This window comes from Psammomys obesus, unplaced genomic scaffold, assembly GCF_907164565.1.
Source record: "Psammomys obesus unplaced genomic scaffold, mPsaObe1.curated_primary_1811, whole genome shotgun sequence".
Taxonomy (NCBI): Eukaryota; Metazoa; Chordata; class Mammalia; order Rodentia; family Muridae; genus Psammomys; species Psammomys obesus.
The window spans coordinates 16,615,628-16,639,934 of NW_026596125.1; the positions used below are offsets into that span (position 1 = coordinate 16,615,628).

Sequence of the window (24,307 nt, forward strand, 5' to 3'; positions counted from 1 at the left end):
AAGCAGTCTAGCTGAGGTAGACAGCTGAGAGCCTCAGCTAGCTTCTGAAGGGCAGAAGCTGGCAGACACACCATTCTCAGGCTTAGAAAAGCCAGTGTGGATTGTCTCTTTAGTTTATACTAATAAAATTCAATCAACTAAATTTTGCAAAAATTAGATACATCTCATCAACCTAGTTATAAACTATCTGTGAATAATGAGAATAGATGTTTCTTCAACTATTTCCATAAATATGAATTGCTTTAAATGAACTTCTCTTGACTATAAAAGTTATTCCAAAAATAGTATGATGAGGAAGATTTCTGGAACACTGAGGGCCTTGTAGGTTGTCAGCAGAAGTGAGGCTAGCTGAACCCTTGTAAGACTGAGCTAATTTTCAGTCTAATCCATTTCTATAGGCCTGAGTGAGTTCACTACTGACAAAATGATAAAGACACGGACACAACTGGAAAGCAGAAAGCAAGAATGACGCAGCTCCAATGTGACATTGGAGCACAGAAACATGGGATGACAGATGTAAACTCACACACGTTATATCCTAGAACGCCTGCTCCAGGCCTTCTTAGTGAGGCAGACAGCCTGGCCAGGGCTGGAGAGGGCCTCATGGTTAAGGCTGCATTAACAGTGAGGAAGGCAGCCCGGATATGGCCTACAGCAAACTAAACTGGGAAAAGTCATGTTTCTGTGGACACACCATAACTTCGCCCACCCTGTTCTCCAGAGGGATGTGTTTGCCAGCAGGCTCTGACCCAAGTGTGCACAACACACAGAGACATCCGTCCATGCCATCGTTTTTAGACCCGTTCTGGATCCTGTGTAGTCAGGCCATGGGAGGGAGCCAGGCTCTATAACTTGTAAGCATTCTGCATGCACACTATCATCACGTTTGTTTTTCTGTCTTACACTATAGGATATGTACTTTTCTCAAAAGTCCTTGTGACAGTTCCTTGCACATTTTTAAGCATTCACTTTACACTTTCCTGGGCATTTGTCTGATGGACTTCTCTGCATTAGTCACATACCTACGGCGGCAAGGGAGGGGGGGCCGGGCCATTGGTCCGTCTCAATCTTTGGAATCTCGCTGGGATCTGGCGCCTGGGCTGCAGGGAACTTGGAAAACTTGATGATTTCTTCTGAAGCCTTGCTCTGGGCTGCCAAGGCAGCTGCATCTAGGTGGGAACCAGGGACGCTTAGCTACGGGGGCCAAGGCGGAACCACCCCACAGACACTGCTTTCCACTTTTCACTGAATATGCCAGAGCTAGGACTCTTAGCACTTCTGCCTCCAGAGAACAGTCCACTCCTAACTGCTCTTTAACTTTCAAATACTCTTGGGATTGGAAATTTTGACAATTAGACATTTGAGTTCCAGATTTGGCATTAAAGAGCTAAGTGAAAAGCAGGATGGGCAGCATCTGACTACAGCTGTTGATATTTAGAGAGGTGGCTGCTTTGTACTTGGAGGCCAGAAGCCACAGATACCCCAGTCTGGCTCATCTTAATCCTTTACACCCTGTACACAGGTCTTTGAATCTTAGAAGTTGAAATGGAGGAAGTGACTTCAGGCTTTGCAGGAACTCCGAGTAAGATAGCACCCGGGCGTACTGTTTTGCTCAGGGTTCAGTTTTAACAAGTGAGTCAGACAATTGAAAACAGAGCGGCCCAGGCAGGCAACATTACTTCACAGGGTTCACGGTGGCCATACTTAGTGGAGGGCCCACTATGTAGAGCCCCAAATCCAACCACAGAATTGTAGCAAAGTAAACCAGGCTAAATGGTCAGTCCTGATTCCAGCTGGCTTGGCAAACTAGCCTGGCATTTCAAAACATTTATAAGGGCGAAGTTAAGTGACTTTTCTTTGGGGCTTACATATTTTTAAATCTGGAATAACTTTTTGAATCTTTGCTTAGTGACCTTCTGGCCTTCAGCTTGCTTGTGTGGCTTGACCAAGGTTACCCAATAATGCGAGGTAAAGTTTGGCTGGGTAGAAAGCAGTGTATCTCAGAATATTAACATAATGGGAAAAATATCTGTGTCCTCCCTAGAGGGCCCAGAATGTTGACACAAGACTGTACTTCTATGTAAAAATGAAGAAAAACAACTTTTCTTCTCCCCTGGCAAATGCTTCAGGGCGCAGGTACCAGTTTGGGACGTGGTGATGTCTATTTCCTTGTCATGGAGCAAGGGTCTGCAGGACACCTGGAGAGTGTCATCCTGGCGCTATTGATTAATCACTCATAATAGGCTGCAAACAGGGACTTGTGCCCAATGAACAAAGCCACTCCTTCTCCACGAAGCCTACCACTTTCCAACCTCCTGACTCTTGTCTGACTGCTTAGGGAGCTGGGGACCAGAGATTTTAATATTTATAGATATCCCTACACTGCAAAATCTAACTCTGGGTATTTTCTTGTTAAAGAAAACCAAAAAAGCATGACTTCAAGCAGTACTTACGCGTAAGAATTGGTGAAGTCAGTAGTTAGACATTCACATGTTAATGAGTGTGTGGGAAGACATTAAACCATAAAAAAACAAAAACAAAAACAATGTTAATAAACTTAAAATGCAAGCGTGGAATGTAAAACCTTGAAACAAAAAAGAAAAGGAAAACCAGACAATACACACTTTTCCCCCTAGAGTGTTGCCTTAACGATTTTCCTTGTGTATTTTCAACTCTTTCCTGACTAGATTCTTATGGACAGCCTTCAAATTTCCAGACACAGCATGTAATTTTCGGAACTCACTGGAAGGCCAGTTTGGGCCATCTGTCTCAGCCACAGATTTATGGCAGATGAGTCCAGAGACACCTGATGGTGGTGGGAAAAAATGAGACTCTGATTTCTTGGGTTAAAAAGATCTATATTCTCAGAAAATGAAAACACAATAATAAATCCACCTTGGTCATTCCTTGCATCTGGAAATGTAAGAACACTCTTAAATGACTGGTCCTTACAGACAGGAACACTAAGACACAGATGGTTTATGCCCATGACGCACACAGCCATATCTGCGCTTGGGACACGCCCTTCACCTCACCTGCTGCCCTGCCTACGATGGGGCTCACACCTTGTAAGAATTTTTGCAGGTAGTTCATTTTTCACTAGTTATAATTATCTGAACTAGTTGCAAGCTCATCAAATTTATTTTAAAAGTTGGTTAAATGATTTAATAGCTAAGCAAAGGTTATCAGGGTGTTTGTTGTTGTGCAAACACACTTCCGTTTCCTGTGACATGGTGATAGTTTGACAGGATCAGAGACAGGTTAGAGGCTTCCTGACTGAGCTCTTTATTAGGCAAATGGGTTTCAAGTCACTATTTGTCTGCTGTCAGGTTACAGGGCGTGGTATGCGCTGTGCCCCAGTCTGAGTCATTCTAAAAGCAGCAGCGGCAGGCAAGCCGTCAGGCAAGCCTTTCGGGAGATGGCAAAGGGAGTCCAGCTGACTCAGCCATTAAGCTAAGGAGGAGAGCGAGTTTTACCATGCTGTCTGTAGATGGGTGGCTTTCGGTAAATGTTGATCCCTTGATCTGTGGAAATGAAAAGCAAAGATGTGTGATTATGGGAACCAGCTCAGAAATGAAGAAACAAAACCAAAAACAACAACAGGCCAAAGGGTGAACCAGAACTGAAGACTCAAACAGAAGTAGGCCAGAGGGCAGACCTTGTATTACAAAGACTGAGGACACTGCAGAGAAAGATACAGAAACGAGCCCGATCCACACACAGGTGACGTGAAGCCTTTGTAATACATCACGGCACACAGCGCGGTGCCTCTTATTTACGAGCCATTTATTCACACACAGATGTCACTGAGGTGGGACCAAAACAAGAAGCAATGCACGCAGTGAGACGCTTAGATGGTGAGGAAGACGTAACCAGTTTGGGGAAAAACAATCCCCAAATTGCTACTGTCTAGAAATTGAGCTGCCAGGAGTCTTCGGGGGCTCAATTTACTATTTCACTCAATGATGGGAACAGAAGTCGATGTGGAAAACTAAGAATAAACATAGCCACACTTGGGATGATCAACAAAGCCCTAATCCAGACATGTGGATTTGTGTTACAGAGCAAGAAAGAAAAAAGGAAAGCGCTACAAAACGCTGTCCACATGCCTGCAGACTCTATCTGACTACGCCACCATTTCCCTTTCACTAAAGACGCTCAGGGAGTTCCAATGCTCTCTCTCTCTCTCTTCCCCACAATCTTAGGTACTGTACCCGGTAGGGTAATTCTTCATATAAAAACTTCAAAAGTACGTAACAGTTTTTCAAGATTAATGAAAATTATTTGGAAGTCCTGGTTACATGGTTCCACTCTCACTGTCCCTTCCTGACTTGCTGAGTAAATTCAGAATTTAAAAGAAGAGTAGAGATCCCAGGTAGGCAGAGTGATGGGAACCTACCGGGTGCTGGCCGGTCGCTCTGAGCTGACCCCAAATGTCAGGACACTGACAAACTCTGGATTTTCCAGTTTCTGATGGTGAACCTGAGCTGTGGTAGCTGGCACTGTGACTACTAGGGTGAAGCTTGTGGTGCTGAGCCTAAATTGCAAGATGCTCTTGGGCCGTGGAGGTGGCTTCCTCACCACATCCTACAGAACACTGCCAGCTGACCCAATGTTACAACTGTGAAGGGACGCTCAGGTGACAGTGTGGTTCAGTCTTCAGGATGAGACCATAGCTCGATGGCTCTTGGGGACAATTTGTTAATGACAGTGAACTGTCATCGTAGAAGGCAACTGACATCGTAGAAGGCACAAGGATACCCTGATCCTTTTGCTGCTCTTTTCCCTTTCTGCCTCCCGATCTCTGTGAGGATGTTGAGTGCTCAGCAGAAGAGTACCCACCCATCGTGCACAAAACCCTCTGCTTAATCCCCAGCCATGAAAATATATATGGTTTGACTAAAAACATAAGCCTTCAGTTTGGTCCTACCAACTTTAATTTAGATCTTTTGGAAAGCCAGAGCCTGCAATTTAGTGTTTGTTGAGTGTGTGCATCTTGATGAAGGAAAATGAGCAATGGAGACAGACGAGGCTATGAGGCTACATTCTACACGGTGACAGGACACCAAGACACATTGTGTCAGCTCCTACCTGGAACATGGAAATGTTTGGGGGCCTGAGCATAAGTTGGAGTTAGAGGGCGGCTGTCGGGTCGGTAAGGGAGAGGGGAGTTCCGGCCGCTGGACGGCTCGTTGCCTCCAATGAGAAGAATGGAAAAAACAGAATGAGAGGGGGGAGAGCGATACAGGGAACCAAGAAGCGAATCAAAATTCAACACAACAGGCTGGAAGGAGGGGATGTCAGGAGGGCGAAACCAAGGAAACAAATGCAGTCTGTCAACCTGGCTCGCAAAGGCGGCGCCGGGTTTAGTTTCCAAGGGAGATCTGAGCTCAGGTGGAGCCAGGTTCAAGCAGCCAGCAGTCAGGATGCATCATTCAAAGGCATGCAGTCGAGCTCCGCAAGCCGATCACACGGGAGGAGGTGGGAGGAGGGAGGTGGATCAGCTGTCTGGTGCTTAAACCCCAACCATGTGGGGGTGCAGGCCCCGCCTCCAGGTGTGACCGCTTCCAGGCATGATGGCAGAGGCTGGCCACTGGAATATGTTTCTCTTGAGGCTGGGCGCCTCACCAGGGCCTTTCCCTCACAACATAAAGTGCTTCCATTGCCGCGTGTGTCTGTCTCCCTCGCTCTCAAATGCACACATGGGGTCGGACGCCTTCCTGCCAGATACCTGGGGGCTTCTTAGACCTCTCTCTGCACTGCCATCCACGATGAGGCTCCTCCTGGCTCACGCTTCAATCACCAACACACTAACTGAACACCCACCATGGCCAGCACAAATCAGGGAAGGAGAGGAGTCCTGCCTCTGCTTCTCTGCTCTCCCTACCCTGGTATTGCTACACCATGTACCTGCTCAAGCAGAGAACTGATGGGCACACTCAGAGAGGAGGACTCCACCAGTTCTTTAGGAAGCTCTTTGGAGCATCAGAGAAAAGCCCGAGGTGATCGAGAAGCAATGGTCTAGAGCATCATGAGCTAGGGTGTATGCGGCTGCAGCGCTGAAAGCTGTCTGCAGAGGAGACACGTCCGTGGGGTGGAGGGCTGGAGCCTGGCTGCAAAGTCCTTATGCGCCGACAGAGACACAGGCACACCTTCCCCCTTCAGCCCACAGGAGTGCAGGGAAGAGCGTATGTGAACTCAGGGAGAAAACAGCCCCTGGCCTAATCTGGCCTCTTTCCCCACAGCGAGCAGGCACCACGTCGTATGAGAACACGGCAAAGCACCGAGGACTACCGAAACCTACCGAAGCCTACTGAAACCTACGGGATTATAAAGTGAATTATGTCTACTGTTGTTTTTAGGTCTTTATTCAAGAAATAAATCTCTCCTCTATGACATACAATTTTCAGTTTTTTAAGTCACTCTGTAGGCTGTCTTTTCATTAACTTGGTGGCATTTGAAGTCAATGTTTCAAATTTGTTTCTTATCTTAGCCCCTAAGATTGGGTTTGGGTCCTTATACATTCTAGGCAAGTGTTCTACCCACTGAACTAATTATTTCAAGCAAACCATAGACTGTCAGAGAAAAAGTTTTGGCCAACTTCTTCACATCAACCCATCCTAAAGCTGTAGGATGTGCTGAGAAATGTCTCACTATAGACATTTCTAGGTCACCACAACACAGGCATGAAGCCAAATGACACAACCTTGCTCTCCCAAAGAGCAATAGCTAGTTCATGTCTGACAAAATATGTTCAGAAGCACAGAACATATAGAAGAAGGGCAGAGAGAAGGGCAGGTGAGGAGAAGGAGATACTGTGTCAACTCTAGAGCTGAACTCCTTTGTTCTCACCAGTCTTCAGCTCATTCCCTGGCTGACAGTGAGTACTTAGCAATTTCCTGGGGTGAATGACTGATGAGAGGCCAACTTCCTGCTGACCCTGACCTAAGGTAGCATGGCCCCACTGTGGGACCAGCCATTGCGTCTCTCAAGGGAGCCAGATGCTGGTACCCAGCAATGGGGTCCCAATGGCATCGCCTGTACCTCTTCCACTCTAGCTCATCTTCCAACTCCAGAAAATATTTTAACCCTATAAGGGTTAGTAACTGCTACGAGCTGAAAAACAGACCATTCTTAAGAGTCCTCTGCAGAGAAGGCACAGGGAGCTCTGTTCTCTCGCTTTATTTACTGTAGAGACTGGGTATCATGAGACCTGGCCACTGCCAGCTCTGAACCGCTCCGTGCCCTGCCCTTGATCCACCTGTAGCCCTCATGTCCTGGCAGAGCAGCAGGGCTCATGAGAGGCCCTCATGAGTTTGGTCAGGTGAGCATCCAGGACACCCATCTTGATATGCATTAGGCAGTGCCATGTCCACACGGAGAAGCAGCACAGGCCGGGCAGAGGCTGAAGGCTACTGGAGGCAGGTGACAGTGCCAAGTGTGAGGGCTTTCCCGAGGGTTTGGGAGGCCTCTGGGGCCGAGGAGTGGTGTCCTACTGTGCCACTGTTGCTCTTGACTCGGTTGTGCACTTTCAACAACGACAGACTCTTAGTTGTGAAGAAGCAATACAAAGACCCCTAGTGCGTAAGCAAGTCTCTGGGAGTAGATTTAATTGTATGATCGTCTAAAATTCCCCACAGGACTGTCTGAAATACCAGGGGAAAGTGATTTCGAAGGCATCGACCCCTCACTGGAGCCAACAAATAAGTAAGAGCAGGGCGGAAGCTGCTACCTTCGCTTCCCTGTGTGCCCGTGTCCTTTGCTCTCGGCGGACTCCTGCTTGAGGCCCCAAGGTCACTAAGGAGTGTCTGGCTGGATGCCCTGCCTATCTCATCCCACCAAGGCTGCAGGCACAGAGACAAGCCTTAACCCGACTTTCTGATTAGGAACAATGAGTCCTCACGGGACAGACAATCCCGAAGATGAGAATGGTTACCTATGGAACAAAAGCTACGCCCTGGAGTAGACCATATCACGGGAAACATCAGCCATGGGTGAACACAGCAATTAAATGAACACGTAGCATCTCGCAGGGCTGGGGTTGAGAGTTAGGGCAGGGTGATGTCTGACCGTGCGTGTGTGCGTGTGTGTGTGTGTGTGTGTGTGTGCGTGTGCAGGCACGGTCACCCACGGGTGTGAATGTAAGGGCTGGAGGCCAAGCTTGGGCAGCACCTTCCTCTACTGCATGCCACCTTAGCTTTTAAAACATTTTTACTTTTATTTTATTGTTATTAGTTTTTCATAATCTATTCAGTTTGTATTCCAACTGTAGCCCCCTCTTATCTCCTCCCAGTCCTACCCTCCATTCCTCTTTCCCCCATCCCCCTCCTCTAGATCACTGATAGGGGAGGTCCTCCTCCCCTTCCCTCTGACCCTAGCCTATCAATTCTCATCAGGACTGGTTGCATTGTCCTCCTCTGTGGCCTGGTAAGGCTGCTCTCCCCTCAGGGGGAGGTGATCAAAGAGCCAGCCACCGAGTTCATGTCAGAGCCAGTCCCTGTTCCCCTTACTAGGAAACTCACATAGAGACTGAGCTGCCATGGGCTACATCTGAGTAGGGGTTCTAGGTTACCCCCATGCATGGTCCTTGGTTGATGCATCAGCCTCTGCTTGCCCCTCTGGGCCCAGTAATGACCTAGGAGAGAGTCCTTGTCCTTATGATTCACAAATGAGACAATGTTCAAAAGGATAAAAGAACAATTCAAAAGCATATAGCTAGCAAGTGACAGAGACAACATTTAAACCCAACATGTGAGTATCCCAGGCCCAAGGTGTGTCACTAATATTCTCCAATGAGTTGTGCTATTTGTACACATGTTGTGCAAGTTTAAAGGGCATGTTTAACAAAAATGAATGTTCAGAAAGTCCAAATATTTCATAATCAGACAAAGCAGTTGATACTACTTTAATGGGTCAAAATGAGAGCCATTACCTCAATTTGGTAAAAAAAAAAAAAAAAAAAAAAACACCACATGAAGTTCTTATAAAATATACAGCTGAAGCCTCTTCTTGGTAATTTCTTTATGGTTATATAAAAATTAAAAAAAATAACTTTGACATTCAGATATAAAAACACTCCCCATACTAATTATCAATAATGATTTTAAACAGCCAGTTAAGACTTTTAGAATTGGCTGGGTCTGCTCCAAAAAGCTTTGCTAATGGTAAATGACATCTAGTTCCATCACATGTCAGTCATATTATTTTCTTTAGAAAATACTTATTTTTATGGGTATGAGGGCCTGCCTGTATGCATGTGCACTGTGTGCATGCAATACCCAGAGAGACCAAAAGAGGGCACTAGAACCCCTAGAGCTGGTTGTGAGCTGCCACGTGGTGCTGGGTAGTTAACCCAGGTCCTCTGCAATAGCAGAAAATGAGCTCAACCACTGAGCCATCCTTCTAGGCCGTGTTATTTTCAAAGCATGGAAAATGCTGAAGTAGCAAATGTGTGAGATGATCGCATACTCAACTCCTAGCACGTGTACACCTCAGGGGTCCACCGTTCAGGAGCCCAAGGAAGCGGAGACGCAAAGGCCTGTGTACACCAACCATGTATTCAGGAGCTAGAGAAGTATTCTGCCCACTCAGTTACAGACGCCGTGAACACTGGGGACACAGAACCCTTGAGGCCACTCTGCTCTTACCTCCCTCTTCCCCTGATATTCTGTTGGCTCAGGTGGCTCAAACTAAGACAACACAATTTAGCAACCCTCTGGGGCAGCATTCACTTAAAGGCCTTTCACAGCCTGCCACGGCTCTCGGGTCCTACAAGTGGAGAGCCCAAAAGAGGACAAAGCAAATGCAACAAGGGAGCGAACAGCCAGGAAGTCGCACAGGGGTCAAGAAGTGTCAGGGGCGAGGGGGGGGCAGAAGGCAGAGTCTCTCCTATCCATTGTGTAGGACAAATCAAAAGCAAAGTACAGAGAGAGAGGCTCTGCTGTGCACACATGTTCATATACTTGAACGGCTTAGCACTGTGAAGACAACTTTTTGCTATGTTACTCAATACTGCTGTGTTTTGCAGAAACATATTACAAATGAAACCCAAGAAAACATCCTTTTATATATTATATTTTGCCAGTGATGCATACAAAGACAAAATAATAATATATGTTCTGTAACTGGTAGGAGCTAGATCTTCGTTTCTCAGTACAGACCCCATTGCTTTGTACAGAGCTCTTGGAAACGACGCATCTCTCGGAATGCGAGATGCCATGCCAGTTCTAAGGCCGCGCTGGGGCGGTGAGCACACGCGCAGGCATGCTGAGGGTGGGAAGCTCGGGGCTCTGAGTCTCGGAGATGCGCCTTATTAGCCTTGCTGGGGAGCTAATAAATCTCCAGTCCACAGGCCTGCCGCCTGCCACCTGCGTCCTTACCTTTGACATGGGGGAGGAAGTGGTGTCGGAAGGGGGGGTTAGGACGGGAGTCGCTGTGCGAGCAGCTGAAGCTGCTGGTTCGTAGGGGGGACCACCTGTGTGCACCAGGACACAAAAGCTCTGTGCGGCAGGGACCAACCAACCAGGGCAGGGTGAGGTTGAAACAGAAAAGAAGAAAGAAATTAACACAGGGCAAAGCAGGTGCCCAGAGTGGGAGGAAGTGAGCGTTAATCAGGAATCTGAAAAAGGAGGAAGGAAAGCGGGTTAGGGAGGGCCCTGTGGAGGGCAGAGGGCAGAGTCCGAAGTCCAGCTCAGGCGGGTCGAGTCACAAGAATAAATGGCTTGTTGAACACAGTCTCTGGGACACTGGCATGATGACACCAACTACCCAGTGCCAGGGCTGAGCACACCACACATACTCAGCAGCTGCTTTGAAAGCAAATTCAACAAGACAGCCGTTGGAAACTGGTGTAAACAGAGGGCAGTCATTTCATGAAACTTGAAGAAACATAGTTCTATGTAAGGGTCATGTTTTGTTTTGTTTTAAGATGTGGGCTTATCTCACTGGAAACTCTATTTTATTTCCTATTCCTTATGCATAAAGAAATCTGCTCCTTTAGCTGGGCGGGCAGAGTTAGGCAGGGTGCTGCCAGTGCTGGGGTCTGAGGTGGAAATCCGGTAGCTCACAGGGAGATTGGACCATCAAAGCTCAACCCAGACTTGGGAAATTAGAATATCAGCCGGCACACAGAATTTGTAGGGTGGACACCACAAGGATTGGATTGGTTGCCCTTTTAGGCTTCAAAAATATCTCAGTGTCACTGCCTGGTGTCTTGTACATGTGTGTTAGGCTGGAAGAGGAGATGGAGAATGTTCTGGAGGTTGTGGTGTCTACAGCTGAAGAGGCAAAGCTTTCTCCTGCTCAGAATAGACAAGGGTTTTTAAAACCCTTGTGGCTGGGTGGCCATCCCCTCGATATTCAAGATGCTCTCAAAGGACAATTTCCCTGTGGCCACATGCCACGCTGACAATGTCAGGGCAGGGTTTAGTAGTCTCAGCATATGTCGCAGGTACATTAGCACCAAAACCATTTCAAATTACCAGAAGATGAAATACAAACTCATGGCCAGGTGCAAATAAAATGACTATAGCTACATACTGAAAAAGAGTATCCTGAAAACATCCATTTAACATCATATGATAAATATTAAAAAGTGTGTTTAAGTCTAGTTGTGTGTGGGATGCTGAGAGCTGACCTCAGGGTCTCGTACATGCTAAGTATCCAGTCTAGCGTGAGCCACCTCCCCCGCCTTGTCCGGAGAAACCAATTAATGGGGGATCCAGGAGTGGTCAGTCCTCTGGGTGAGGTAAGCCTGTGACCTTGAACAGGAGACAGCCTCAGCCTTTCTGTGCTCTGATTGTTCCTGTTGGTTTTAATTCTTATACATTTTGTTTGTAGCCTGGCCAGGAGGAAGCTTAAAGTGGAACCTTCTGGATGTATAGCATCCTAAGTTCTCTTTGAGGCTTCTCCACAACCCCGCAGCCCACAGCAGTCTGGATCTGTGCTGGGCCCCCGCTCCCTGTCCCACCACATCCACTCACGCCGCAGACACCAAGGCCGCTAACGCTCAGAGCACAGCAATGTCTGCTGCCCCAGGCTGGCTACTCATGCCCGAGACCTTTAGGTTTTCCAGGTCTGCTCTGGGGGTCTGAAGCAGTCTCAGGCCTCTCACTGTGAGCCTGTAGCCTGGACAGGGCTTTAAACTTTCCAACCAGTGGCTAACATTGGACTTTAGGTGATACGAATAACACAATAAGCGTAGCATTTTCTCTCAGAGACCTCTGTTTTAGGTGTCGTAGGAATGAGATTTTCATCAGTTCTTTACATGCAGGTCAACAGCCAAGTGTAATTTACGAACTTACAGCAAACACAGTGAGGAAGTGACTGACTTTTTAAGGACGTACTAGAAAATAAAGATGGCCGCCAGTTTTCGCTCTGTTCTTTGAGAGGGATAGAACTGTTTAATAGTCAGGCTCTCTCAACGTGAAGGCCATCCCACAGACACACATTCACTGTGGAGAGCAGATCTGAGAAGAGCAGTCCTTACCGGGGCGGTGGAAATGCTGGGGTGAGCGGGACGTGGTCGGGGCGTAGCTGTGGCGGCTGTACACCGGGGAACTGATGGAGCCCTGGCTGGTGGACCTGTGGATCATCCGATCCCGGACATCCTGGCAGCCCTGCAACGGCACCAGGAAACGCGTGAGTCCAAAACACCTTGCAACTCGTGACATCTCTAAGTTAAGCCCAGCCCAGCAGCTTGGAGAAGTGCCATCCTAGGCGTCTTCAGTAAATATTCACGTGCATGGATATTCCAAGGTTAATTATGTTTTGCTCACAGTCATCAGTCATTGTAGTTATTAAAATTTAAGGTATAAAATCTGTAATTGCCAACAGTGCTAGGTCAGGACTAGAGAGAGGACAGCTCCCACAATCACCAGTGCTATGACTTTAGGCTTTTCTGTGTCCCCCACATCAGATCCCAGGGTACTAAGTCTTCACTGTCACCTTGATGGACTTAGAATCACCGTGGAAAACACATTTCTGGATGTGTCGATATTTGTAGGAAGAAGGAAAGGGATGTGGGCGGCTCCATTCCGTGGGTAGGGAGCTGAGCACCAGGCTTCATCTCTCTGCGTTTTCACGGAGGCTGTCGTGTGACCAGCTGCGCCATGGCCCTCTCTCTCCATGATGGTGCAACAAGGGTCCCAGCTGGCCACGTGTCTGGCACGCGGCAGGAGCCCGTGGCTCTTGCTTCAGGAGCACTGCCTGACACGAAGCTCTTGTGTGGACACTAGCCACAAGACTAAGACTGTTCTGGGGGCAGCTCAAGCTCCAGAAGAAGCTGGTGGCTGCCTGAGATCACTAACTACTTCTCAGCCCGGGAAACAGTCCAAGGAAATAATTCTAAGTGACCTTTGTGATACCTCAAGGGAAAACTTATGTTACATGTTCAGCAAGTGGGAGAAGAATGAGAAAACAGAGCCCATCACTTTCCTCTAACATAACACTGCCACTGGGATGTCACCTAGGTCCAAACTCAGAAGAGGATGTCTATGGCAACAGGCCCTGGGTTTGATCCCCAGCATTGCATAAAACAAGTGTGGTGCATGCCTGTAACCCCAGCATTCAGGAGATGGGTCATTCTCCACCACATAGTGAGCTTGAGCCTGTCTGGAATCTATAAGAGGCTTTTCAAAAACAAACAACCCCCCAATCTCCAAAACAAACAAATAAACTACCCCGAAAGCTGTGCATATTTGGATCAGTCCAGAAGGGGAGACGCCCTCCTCCACACACAGTGCTTCAGTTTAGAGATTTTAGTGTAATGACCTCCAGCCACTTTGGGCATTGTAGCGTTAGTGTCTGTATCTATCGCCTAAATGCAGACAGTCAGGCGCCAGGGACCCACACTGGACAAGGCCTCAAGTCCTGCAGACAGATCCTGCTGTTGTTCCTACTGTGGTGCAGGCCTGGCTCAGCAGCAGGCCTGGCTCGGGAGCAGGCCGCTTTTACTCTCTTGCCCCCTTGAAAGTGTGCTGCCGCCCTATGGCCCTGGCTCATGGGTACAGTGACTCTCACAAGTGTCATAATCAGTTTTGCTGTCCCTTAGTACATACATACTTTGCAAGTACAAACAAGACCTAAGGCCCTCCCAATCCACCCGTGAGTCTGGACAAAGGGTACTTACTTCTGCAGATGGAGTGGGAGACAAAGTCCTCGGAGACTGGAAGAACAAGAGAGAATTTAAAGTCAGCAGCCACTCCCTGCCCGTTTGGAGGACACTAAAATCATCACCCCAAACATACAGTCAGCATCAGCTGCTGGTTTATTTGGAGGACAGAGGGCTGATGGGAAATTCCAGCAAGGTTCCCAGGAGACTGGGAACCGCCCCAGGAACCACGGCTTTAATGAACATGTCGTGGGGCTGTTGGAACCACTCTCCTTGCATGTCTAACCATGTTTCTGCTACAGCTGTCAGGACAGCCAAGGGGACACAGGATTCTGTTCCCATGGCGTTTAACTAACGCACAGTCGCAGCTGTTACTGTAAGGTACTTCTGCAGGTCTGCGATGGCCCCTCACACCACATGCCCTCCGGTGTCTGTTGTTTGGGGTCGACAGGCTTCCCTTGTCATCAGCAGGTGTCGCCCCAGGACCTTTGCACTGGCATCTCTTCTGCCACCAGCACTGCTAAGACAGCTGTAGTGCTCACTCCAGCCAAGTCTGAGCTCAGACTCACCTCACACTTCCGCTAATCCCATGTTCACGCTTTCCTCCATTGCAGTAACTTACCGCCTTGCCCCATTCACACTTCCTTTCACACCTTCCGTGCTTCCCCTTGGTCAGGCTCCCCTTCATCACACTAACTTCCTGGGAACCGCCTGCCCATGCTCTCCCTCATCACACTGACTTCCTGTGACCCCATTCACACGTTTCTTCATTGCAATCACGTCCTGCGATTTCTTCAGAACCTCCTGACACGTCTCGTCATGTCTGCATCTTTGCTGACTGGCTCCTGTTTGATTCTGTTTGCAGCCCTGTGTTCCCAGTGACAAGGGTGTATGGTCAAGCACTATTTGGGGGACTCAAGGGCTATTTTTGGAGTGAGTAAAATGTTTACAACCAAATACAAAGGCCTTCAGTTAGAACTATAAGCAGAACTTCAGAGGACTTGGCCTGAGCAAGGGGTGGGGTGGCCAGCGCCCTGCCGTTAGGATTTGTTCCTTTCCCACGCTATGGGGAGGCTGACAGGCCCACTCACAAGCTTCCCTTGGTCTCAGGGGCTGTACCCTCCCCCGCAGGGCTCAAAGCTTTGATGGACAAGGATGGCCGCGCTGGGAGCAAAAGCTGCTCTTGACCTTGCCAGTGGTGGGCTCTCTGACCCCTCTCACATACCTCCCAAACGTGCCAATAATGACATCCCAATTTAAGGTTACTTGGTGTGTGAGTAGGCCAGAGGTCAATGTCAAGTGTCTTCTTCAATTGCTTTAGTTTTTGAGAGAGTTCTCTCATGGGCCCTGCAAGCTCACTGACCCACACTGCTGGACAGAGACCAGGAACCCTCCTGCCTCCCAGCTCCAGGATAACAGGCACCTGCTGCCAAACTTGCCATTTCCATGTGAGTTCTGGGAATCAAGCTCAGTCCTCATGCTTGTGGCAGCGCTCACCAACTGAGCCTCCTCCCCATCCCTCTGTGTCTTTAGAATAATGCATGGCTTTACAAAATGGGTGTAACAACTAATGGAATAAATGATAGGATAGCTTGCAGCGATTGTTCAGTGGCAAGATGCATGCAGCCAAAGGGGGTTTATTAATATATCTGATTTCTGCCCCAAAGGGGCATCCTCTGTGCACACAGAAAGCCACAGGCTGGTAGTTTACAGAGCAGACTGAGAACTTGTGGGAAGGAGGCTTTTGTCAGATGCCAAGTATCGATCTAATCTAACATGACAAGTTTACTTTCCAAAGTCCCGATTCAGTGTCAATTCCAAGATGAATGTCTGCTTGACGTTTGGCTGCTCCAGAGGGAGCTAGTAGAAAAACAAAACAACAACAACACACACACACACACACACACACACACACACACACACACACCACCCGAGAAAGGCATGAGCAAGTGCACCTAGAACACATGCGCCCTTAAAACCATAATAAATAAATAAACAAGCAACAATGTTCATTTGCATATAGACATCTTGAACTTCAGGAAATCCCGACCACTGACCACCAGTCTTTATGTTCCTTGTTCAGGAAGCTTTCTTGACCCTTGAAATTCAATCAATTGGCAGTACAGCACATAACCACCAGATGGCACTATGGGAAAATGCATGTTCCTTGCCAAGCTGGGGACCTGAAAGCAGGACATGCTTCAGAATAAAACCCAGATTAGAAACAAGCAAGTGGGAGGAATATTATAAATTATGAATACATAGGATCCTTAAAAAACAATAAATACCAGTGTGTATTCTTGGGAATACATCAATCCAGCCACCACATTTTCATGGCTTTTGGGGGAAGAGGCTTTGAGACAGGATTTCCCACCATCCTCCTGCTCAGTGTCCCAAAGTCCAGGAGGATGCACTGACCTTTTGCTCATCTCCTGCAAGTCTGGGATGCTATGAGCTACAACCTGCTCTCACTCTGGCTGAAGGGCCAGGTTAAGTCTACTGCATGGTGATCTCTCTCTGAACGGAGTCCAGTCAAACTGTAGGTGACTCTGAACAAGCTGCTGCAGCAGCGTGAGTGGCATGCTGCGGTAAAGCACGTGCCTGCTAGTCTGCTGGTCAAGCTTCCAGGGTCAAGCCACAATAACAATAAAAGCAAGCAAAGGACATAGGTGTGGTATCAAAGCCCTTTAACCTAAGCAGGCAGATCTCGTGAGTTTGAGGCCAGCCTGTTCTACAAAGTGAGTTCCAGACAGCCAGGGCTACACAGAGAAACCCCGTCTTGAAAAACCAACCAACCAACCAACCAACCAACCAACCAACCAACCAATAAATAATGGGGAAATTAGGATAAACGGAAGAAGCCAATGAGCAGGGTGGGTGGTGGCAGGGGTCCCTTTCCGTGCCTCTCTGCTGAGAGGCTCTGGCCTAGGAGGGCAGGCCTGCTGGCTGGGCAGTAATAAGCTTCAGAAGGGGCCACAGCAGTGGTCACGGCCATGCTGTGCCCCTGCGCTCTTTGCTGTTCAGTTTCTTTAACTGAACGTAAATACATGTAAATACCTATGGGAAGCCGGCTGTCATTATTCTGTCTTCCTGATGAAGAAACCAGGGTCATGCGGAAACCAGGATCACAGTGGCTTTCACATGTCAGTAGTGTTATCTTAGGCTGAACCCTAGTAGCTGATTCTAGAACCTAGTAGCTAATTGTAGGAACCCTAGCTATCCCTTATCCACACTGTCTCCCTTCCCACACCCCTCCATTAAGATGTGGGAAACTGGAGCCATGGAAATTTGAGGGTGTGGTCTCATCTCTCATGATCCCTAAGAATGTACTTCCAGCTAATCTCAAGGCCAACATAACCCATGACCTCCTTCCCTTAACACCCCCCTCCCACACACACGCCCTCAGGTCCCATCCCAGCATGGCTACTGTTCCATACCTAACTTATCCTTCACTGTCTTAATATGCAATCAGCTAATCTCCTACCTTGCTACACCCAAGTTTAGGACCAGGGTCATGGGTTGGTTCTGAATTCCTCAGCGTACCAGAAACCTCCAGAGGATAGGCAAGGTCTGACCTAGCTTGACCCCAAACAGACGTCCTTACACAGGTGAGTGGGAAGGGTGCAGTTGGAAGGCCGTGCTGTTTGCAAGCCCTGGGAACCCATTACCTCTCCAAGGCTCTGTCTCTCCTGCTTGTCCTCATAGCCTGATGTGTAGAAAGGCTCGTATGTAATGAGATCTGGGCGTTCAATGTCATAGATTGCCTTGACCTTGGGGATGGCTGCTAAATCCTTGTAATCCAGGATCTCATTGTCAACTTTTGCCTGGCAGAGTTAAAGGGAGAGAAAAGTCAATCTTCTATCACAGCTTGTGGAGAAATTATCCCTGGAGCCATTTATGCCTTCCTTGTGTAAAATGTGATCCTTAAACCAAAATGCCTTACTGAGTAATGTCATACCCTTTAGGAAGTTGCCTATTGATGTATCTATTAATCACACTTAAAAAACAAAAAACAAAAAACAGGAAAGGCTTAGGAAAGGGTGTGTGTAGAATTCAGTGAATAGAGAAATATGTCAACCTTCAGAACAGTTTCTTAATATAGAGAGGAAAAAAAATCTCAAATAAATGGTTAATAAATCTTTGTAGATAGCTAAACACAAGTACTGCCTGTTGAATAAACTAAATATTAAATATATTTTTGGCAGAATTTAATAACACTTGCAGCAGCATTATAAAATGTGCAATTAATTCCCAAATATCTATATACATGTTAGATGTGATGGCCTTCTAAGCCCTAAGTGACTCACGTCAGGTCATCTTTTTCTCTGATGGTCACAGATGGAATTATTACAGGAAGCATGCCTGAAGAGGTCAGAATGGCAAAGGGAAATCGGGACCTTCTAACAGGACCAGAGACCTCTGTGGAGCACCTCCCTTTCTGGGACTCTCTATCTGGCTATTCCAGTCGCCAACTGCCCTGCTCCCCAAAGTGGCCCTTCGGGAAGCGGTACTTACGTAGATGGTGTGGCCTGGCGAGCCAGGGATGCTGGAGCCTGGTCTAGAGTAAATACTCTCAGAGGAGGTCCTGGTGGGCTAGAAAACACACAAGCAACTGTCAGACTCCTGCCATGCTCTTCAGAGTCTAGACTGGCCCAGGCAGCCCAAGCTCCACAGAAAGCTCAACCAGCTAAGGAGAGGCCTGTGAGTGTGTGAGTGTGGTGTCAGAGGGAGATATACACTTGAAGGGAAGGGCCAGGGCTTTCATGGTCCTTCCTCTTCTGTGTCTCTTAAAGGATCTGGGCCTTGAACTTGGAGTGTATCTTGATGCTGTGCACTTCCACCCAGCTCCATGGCCAGCTGAGCACCCAGCTCTGCTCCTCAGAACCATGGCAGTGCACAGCCTTGCCCTCCGTGGGCTCCCTGCTCTCACCTCTGCCTTTCTCACACTTACTTGACACTGGGGGGAGGGAGGGGCTGTTATTTCAAAAGAGAAACCTTTGAAGAACCTGATTCCTCTTCAAGTGCTGCTTTTGCCTATAGGGCCAATTTAGTGTAACTGTGGATCCCAACCTTCTTCTCCTGCCCTGTCAGCCATCACCTGCCCTCACTCACAGAACAAGCTTGTGTCCCTACCTCAAGGCTTTTATCCTGGCTGCTGTACTGCCTGGCCCACTCTCACCACCAGTTTCTCTTGGTTGGCTCTTTATTACTTCCTTCAATCTTAACTTAAACTCGACTCCTCACAGGCTCCACTTCTTCCTCAGTCCACAGGCCACTGTGCTTGCTGTGCTCTCTCCTAGCCAGCCCTAATTTTTCCTTCCTGCACAAACTCCCGATGAGATATTTGCTGACTTCCTCACATTGTGTCTACTCTCTTGTAAACATTGCCCTGGTTTTCCTGTTATTAGAGGAACAGTACACAGAGGTGGAAAAGCTTGGAGGAAAGAATGAGCAATCATTTATTTGTAAGCAAATGTTCAGGTTTATTACACAGCTTACGCCTAACCAGAGCCCCTGGGAAGATGGAAGAGGGGGGCACAGGACAGGAAGGTGAGGTATGAACTTGACTGGCCTTCACCTCTGCTTGGCATGCTCTGGAAAACTCTCTAGAGAAAGCAAGGCCCTCCCTCGTGAGAGTGCTGCTCTTGTCTGTGCAGCTACTTCCTGAAGGGTAGAATCTACAAAGCTAAAAGCTTCCGTTCCCCTCTGAAGCAGGCGTTTCTGCTCGGTACGCTGAACGTGGCAGGAAGCAGCCAGAGCTTGTGCACGCCGGGCACCACAAAGGCAACCTGGCCTGCAGCGGTCACTCACTGTGAACGGCAGGGCCTGTGGAAACTGCTCGGCTACACTCCAGCCAGTGGCCTGGGACTTGTGCAATGGCTGGGTGGAGGTGGTGGGAGAATGACACATCCTGGAGGAGGTGTGCCTCTCCCCAGCCCGTCTTACACCCAGCTCTCCTTTAACTGTGATTAGAGTGACAGCTTTCCAGGAGCAATAATCCCTTACCCCTGACACTGCTCAAATATGTCCAGTTCCAAGGCCCTGCTTCCTGGCCCAAACACAGACCTGGCACAAGCAAAACACAAGGCCACTTTAAAGAAAGAGAAGTTGTCCCTTCAAAGTGTTGAACACAGTAATGAACACATGAAGTGTGTGTGTGTGTGTGTGTGTGTGTGTGTGTGTACATATGGAGGCCAGAGGACAGCCTTGGCGTCATCCTCGGGAATACCTTCCCTGACACGGGTCTCTTGTTGGCCTCCAGCTCACACAGTCAGGCTCAGCTGGCTGCGAAAGCCCACCAACCGTCCTGAATGTAGGCTCACAAGCGTGTCCCACCTCGACAGGCCCTCTTATGCTGCTTCAGGATGGAGCTCAAATCCTCAGGAGCGTGAGGAAGGTGTTTCACTGACTGTGCCAGCACTCCAGACCCCGAAGGAAATGCCAAGTAGCCACACAAGGACAGCAACTGTGTCCCAGTCTTACCCGCACTAATCTACCCAATGACCCAGTGGCACATGTCCCCACTTTATGCGTGTGCCAACCCACTGAGGTAGGAGGGGGCAGGAATTAGCCTTCACCTCCACAGGTCCCGGGTCCAAGGACAGAAGCCCCGAACTGCATTCCCATCCATGAAGCTGTGGGAGGGAGGGTGTGCAAGCAGCAGAAACACACTGAGGTCAGGGCAGAAATACAGTGCATGAGAACTGCAAATACTCTTAAAACAAAATCAAAGTGTTTTACCACGTAGGCCAGCATGGCCCAAACTTGTAATTCCTTTAGTTTGGCCCCCAAGTGCTAGGATTACAGTCACGACCCCCAAGCCTGTGCCCTGGATACACTCTCACTGTAACAACCTCACAGGAGCCCTGGCTGGGGGGGCGGGGGAGCTGGAGAGCAGAAGGTGGCGGCTTTCAGCTGCTGGGACGACTGTGCTCATTAGCGAGCATCTGGGACACGCAGCACACTGGCCCTGGCGCTTTGGGCTGTGTCTGACATTGTTCCGAGGGTAGGTCAGCAAGGTCTGTATTCCCAGAACATCCCGGGGCTGGCTCTTGTACTGCCTGGCAGATGGGAACAGAGCTGAAGACCAGTCTGAGCACGCTGGGAAGGGCCCTCGGGCTCTCTTTGGTGGACAGATTCTGCAGACAGACTGGTCTCCTGAGCCTGACCCAGGGCCACAGGCCTGCAATCCCACACACTCTTAAGTTCAGGACCTGCGCAAGTATGGTCACAGAGCAAGTTCAAGGCCAGCCTGGACAACGTAATGAAACCCAGCCTCAAAATGAAACTCCAGAGGAGGCTGGCTGTACAGCTCAGCAGAGCGCTTGCCAGATATGCACAAAACTCAGTCCCAGTTCCTAGGACAAGGACTGTGAGAAACAAAACAAACAAGCAAAACCAGGATGGGCCTCCTGGCTGGCCTGTCGCACCTCAGCTGCTTCCCTCCCTCCCTGTCTCCCTGACAGGACTCTCCAAAGCCTTTATCTCCTGCTATCTGTACCATAAATACTGTTTGGATAAAGGCTTGAGGTGTTATTCAACACTTTGGACTTTTGTCAAATCCCATCCGATGCTCTCTGGCTCTAAGCGACCTCTGCTTATTAGAGGCTTACCACAGTTCTCTCATGTACTCCTGTTTTGATAACCAAACCATTTCCAAAGGCAAATCAACTGGTCACCAAACCTGCCAGGGCTCAGTCAGACTTCCTTGACACCTGACCCTTTAGACTCTCGTTATTTGGGAGTACTCCAGGCAAGCTGACATTCATAAAGTCTTCTGTGGAACTCATCATTTGCCACAGGACCACTCTGCTCCGTTCTACCCACCTGCCGTGCCCCTCTTCTGAAGGTAGGCTGTATCCCTGCTTATCCTTTTCCATGAAAACCCTCCTTTGCCTTGCTAGCTACATTTGGACAAAACACAGCTGTGTGTAACATACTACGGTTAAAGTCTGCTTTTGGAATCAAGTCACTCTCTTTGAATCCTGGTGATAGGAGTTTTCTTTTTCAAAACTTTGGGCTTCAACTTTCTACTTATAAACTGGGGAGGCTAAACTCCCATCAACTAAGTCTCCAGGGCTGAATGAGAGGGTCAGCATGCAGCTCCAGCATGTGCCCCTGGTTTCCTACGAGAGGCAGTGGTATCCGAGTCCTGCATACCCTGAGAATTCTCTTTTCACATGTGAGATGAATGGATCAGGCTATCTGTAATCCGCTGCAGCTACGGAACTTGCACTCATATGTGTCCATGTTCTCATCGGCGATTTGTTACACCGATGGCCCATTCCTGCCTGGAGTTGTCTCTTCCTTGAGGACTCTGGGCAAGGATGCCAGTCCCTTCCCACACAGTGACTTTTACCTGAGGTTCATCCCAGCATTTAACACCAGTTCCTTCCCATGACCGAAGCAGTGGCCCAGCCCTGGCCTAGCCTGGCTGCCTTATGGTTGGTTCTGGGTTTGCTGCTCCTTGGGCTCTGCTCGAAGCTTAAACAGCACAGGTTTTTGCCATGGCTCCTAATGGCTTTCTGGGAAGATTAGCTCAACCCATGGAGATTAGAAAGTGGTGGTGGGGGGTGAGGGTGTGTGTGTGGGGGTGGGTATGTGTGTGGGGGTGGGGGGTACGTGTGTGGGGGTGGGGGTGTGTGGGGGTGGGTGGGTGTGTGGGTGTGGGTGTGAGTGTCAGTGGGTGTGCGTGGATGTGTGGGTGTGTGGGTGTGGGGGGGTGTGGGTGTGGGTGTGGGTTCTGTTTTCTTGAGACAGGGTTTCTCTGTGTATCCCTGGCTGTCCTGGAACTTGAGTTGTAGACCAGGCTGGCCTCGAACTCACAGAGATGCACCTACCTCTGCCTCCCGAGTGCTGGGATCAAAGGTGTGTGCCACTGTGACTGGCCCTAGAAAAGTTCTCTTTTAAGAAGTTAAAATTACTTTTAAAAACTGAACAATTATCCTTGGAGTTTTGATCCTAACTGTTAATAACCTATTTTATTTTATTATTTTATCTTAATTTCTGGTCTTGGGACTGAAGTAACAGCCTCACGCCTCACTCTAGGCAAGCCCCCCCCCCCCCGAACCTCTTCTATCGTATGTTTTGAGAAGGAGCCTAAGTTGACGGCCGTGAACATGTCTGTAACCCTGGAAGAGACTCTAGCCAGCTCTGGCGAGCACTGCTCTTCTCTCCCATCTGCTCTGTCTTGCTTTAGGATCCATTAGGCTACAAGGTTTTTAGCGAGCCCTCAAGGTCTGACTGCTTATTTAGCCACTTCCTCCACCTCAAACTGACTACCACGGTCCAGCCTTCAAAGTATTGAAGCCCAACAAGGGAAAGGCCCCTTTGGCTCACCTAATTAACATGACCAATTAAATTAAACACCTCATCCTAGTTAGGGCCCTGCCTGCCCCAGGGTGTGGCTAGCATACCCTGCCCCTCACCTCAGCATGGGGCTTCCCCTTTCCCGGAGGCCCTTAACTATATAAGCCAGACATTTTGGCTCCTCTGGCCTTTCTCTCTTTCTCTCTCTCTCCTTCCCCCTTCTCTCTTCCTTCCCTCTTCCCCCCTCTCTTCTGCTCTCCTCTCATTCTGTATCTCTCTTCTCTCTCTCACTCCCCCTCCAACGCTGCTCCCAATAAACCTGCATTTATATAATTCTGTCCCACCTTTAGCTCATTGGGACTGATCCAACTCTTCCCCTTGTACATTTGCCTAAGGGCCACTTCTGTCTCCTCTCTCCAGAGTTAGTCCTCTGTCCCCTTCAGGGCAAACATACCTGCCCCCTCTTCCTTGTTTCCGTCTCCCTGTCCCGCATCCTCTATCTCCTGTCTTTTCTCTTCTCCCTGCCCTCTGTCCCTCTGGGACAAATAAATCACCTTTGCGCTGAGAGCTTGGTCCTGAGCCTTTTCCTTTCTATCTTCCTGCATTAGCTTCCTGAACAGCTGGCACTACAGCTTAGCTCCAGAAATTTACATTCAGTTAGAAACATCTAGGCTTTTATAAATAAACATCTTATAACTGAAGAAAAAAACAAAACAAAACTGTTTTCCTCCTAGTGGAAACAAGACTTGCCCCCACGGTCAGATCCCTCCCGAGAGAGCCCAGACTCCAGATGCAGCATGAAACCACCCACAGGGAAATCCACTTCAACCTGAAGCTCCCATGTCCGGAGTGCGCTCTCATCAAAAGCCCTCCTTGGCTGTCCCTTTT

The 24,307-nt window shown here is 48.7% G+C and overlaps 1 protein-coding gene across 4 annotated transcripts in view; it reads right to left on the reverse strand.

Annotated features, from left to right (window-relative positions):
- Nucleotides 1-24,307, reverse strand: part of Ablim1 (actin binding LIM protein 1) — a 221,084-nt gene that overhangs the window by 11,986 nt on the left and 184,791 nt on the right. For all 4 annotated transcript variants that reach the window (XM_055591552.1, XM_055591551.1, XM_055591549.1 and 1 more), the window contains exons 9-15: nucleotides 18,626-18,703; nucleotides 17,779-17,934; nucleotides 14,129-14,164; nucleotides 12,488-12,617; nucleotides 5,092-5,196; nucleotides 3,477-3,524; nucleotides 1,023-1,169 (exon numbers count right to left, since the gene is read on the reverse strand). In XM_055591552.1, the coding sequence (XP_055447527.1) occupies nucleotides 1,023-1,169; nucleotides 3,477-3,524; nucleotides 5,092-5,196; nucleotides 12,488-12,617; nucleotides 14,129-14,164; nucleotides 17,779-17,934; nucleotides 18,626-18,703 (700 nt within the window). The remainder of the gene's footprint in view (nucleotides 1-1,022; nucleotides 1,170-3,476; nucleotides 3,525-5,091; nucleotides 5,197-12,487; nucleotides 12,618-14,128; nucleotides 14,165-17,778; nucleotides 17,935-18,625; nucleotides 18,704-24,307) is intronic.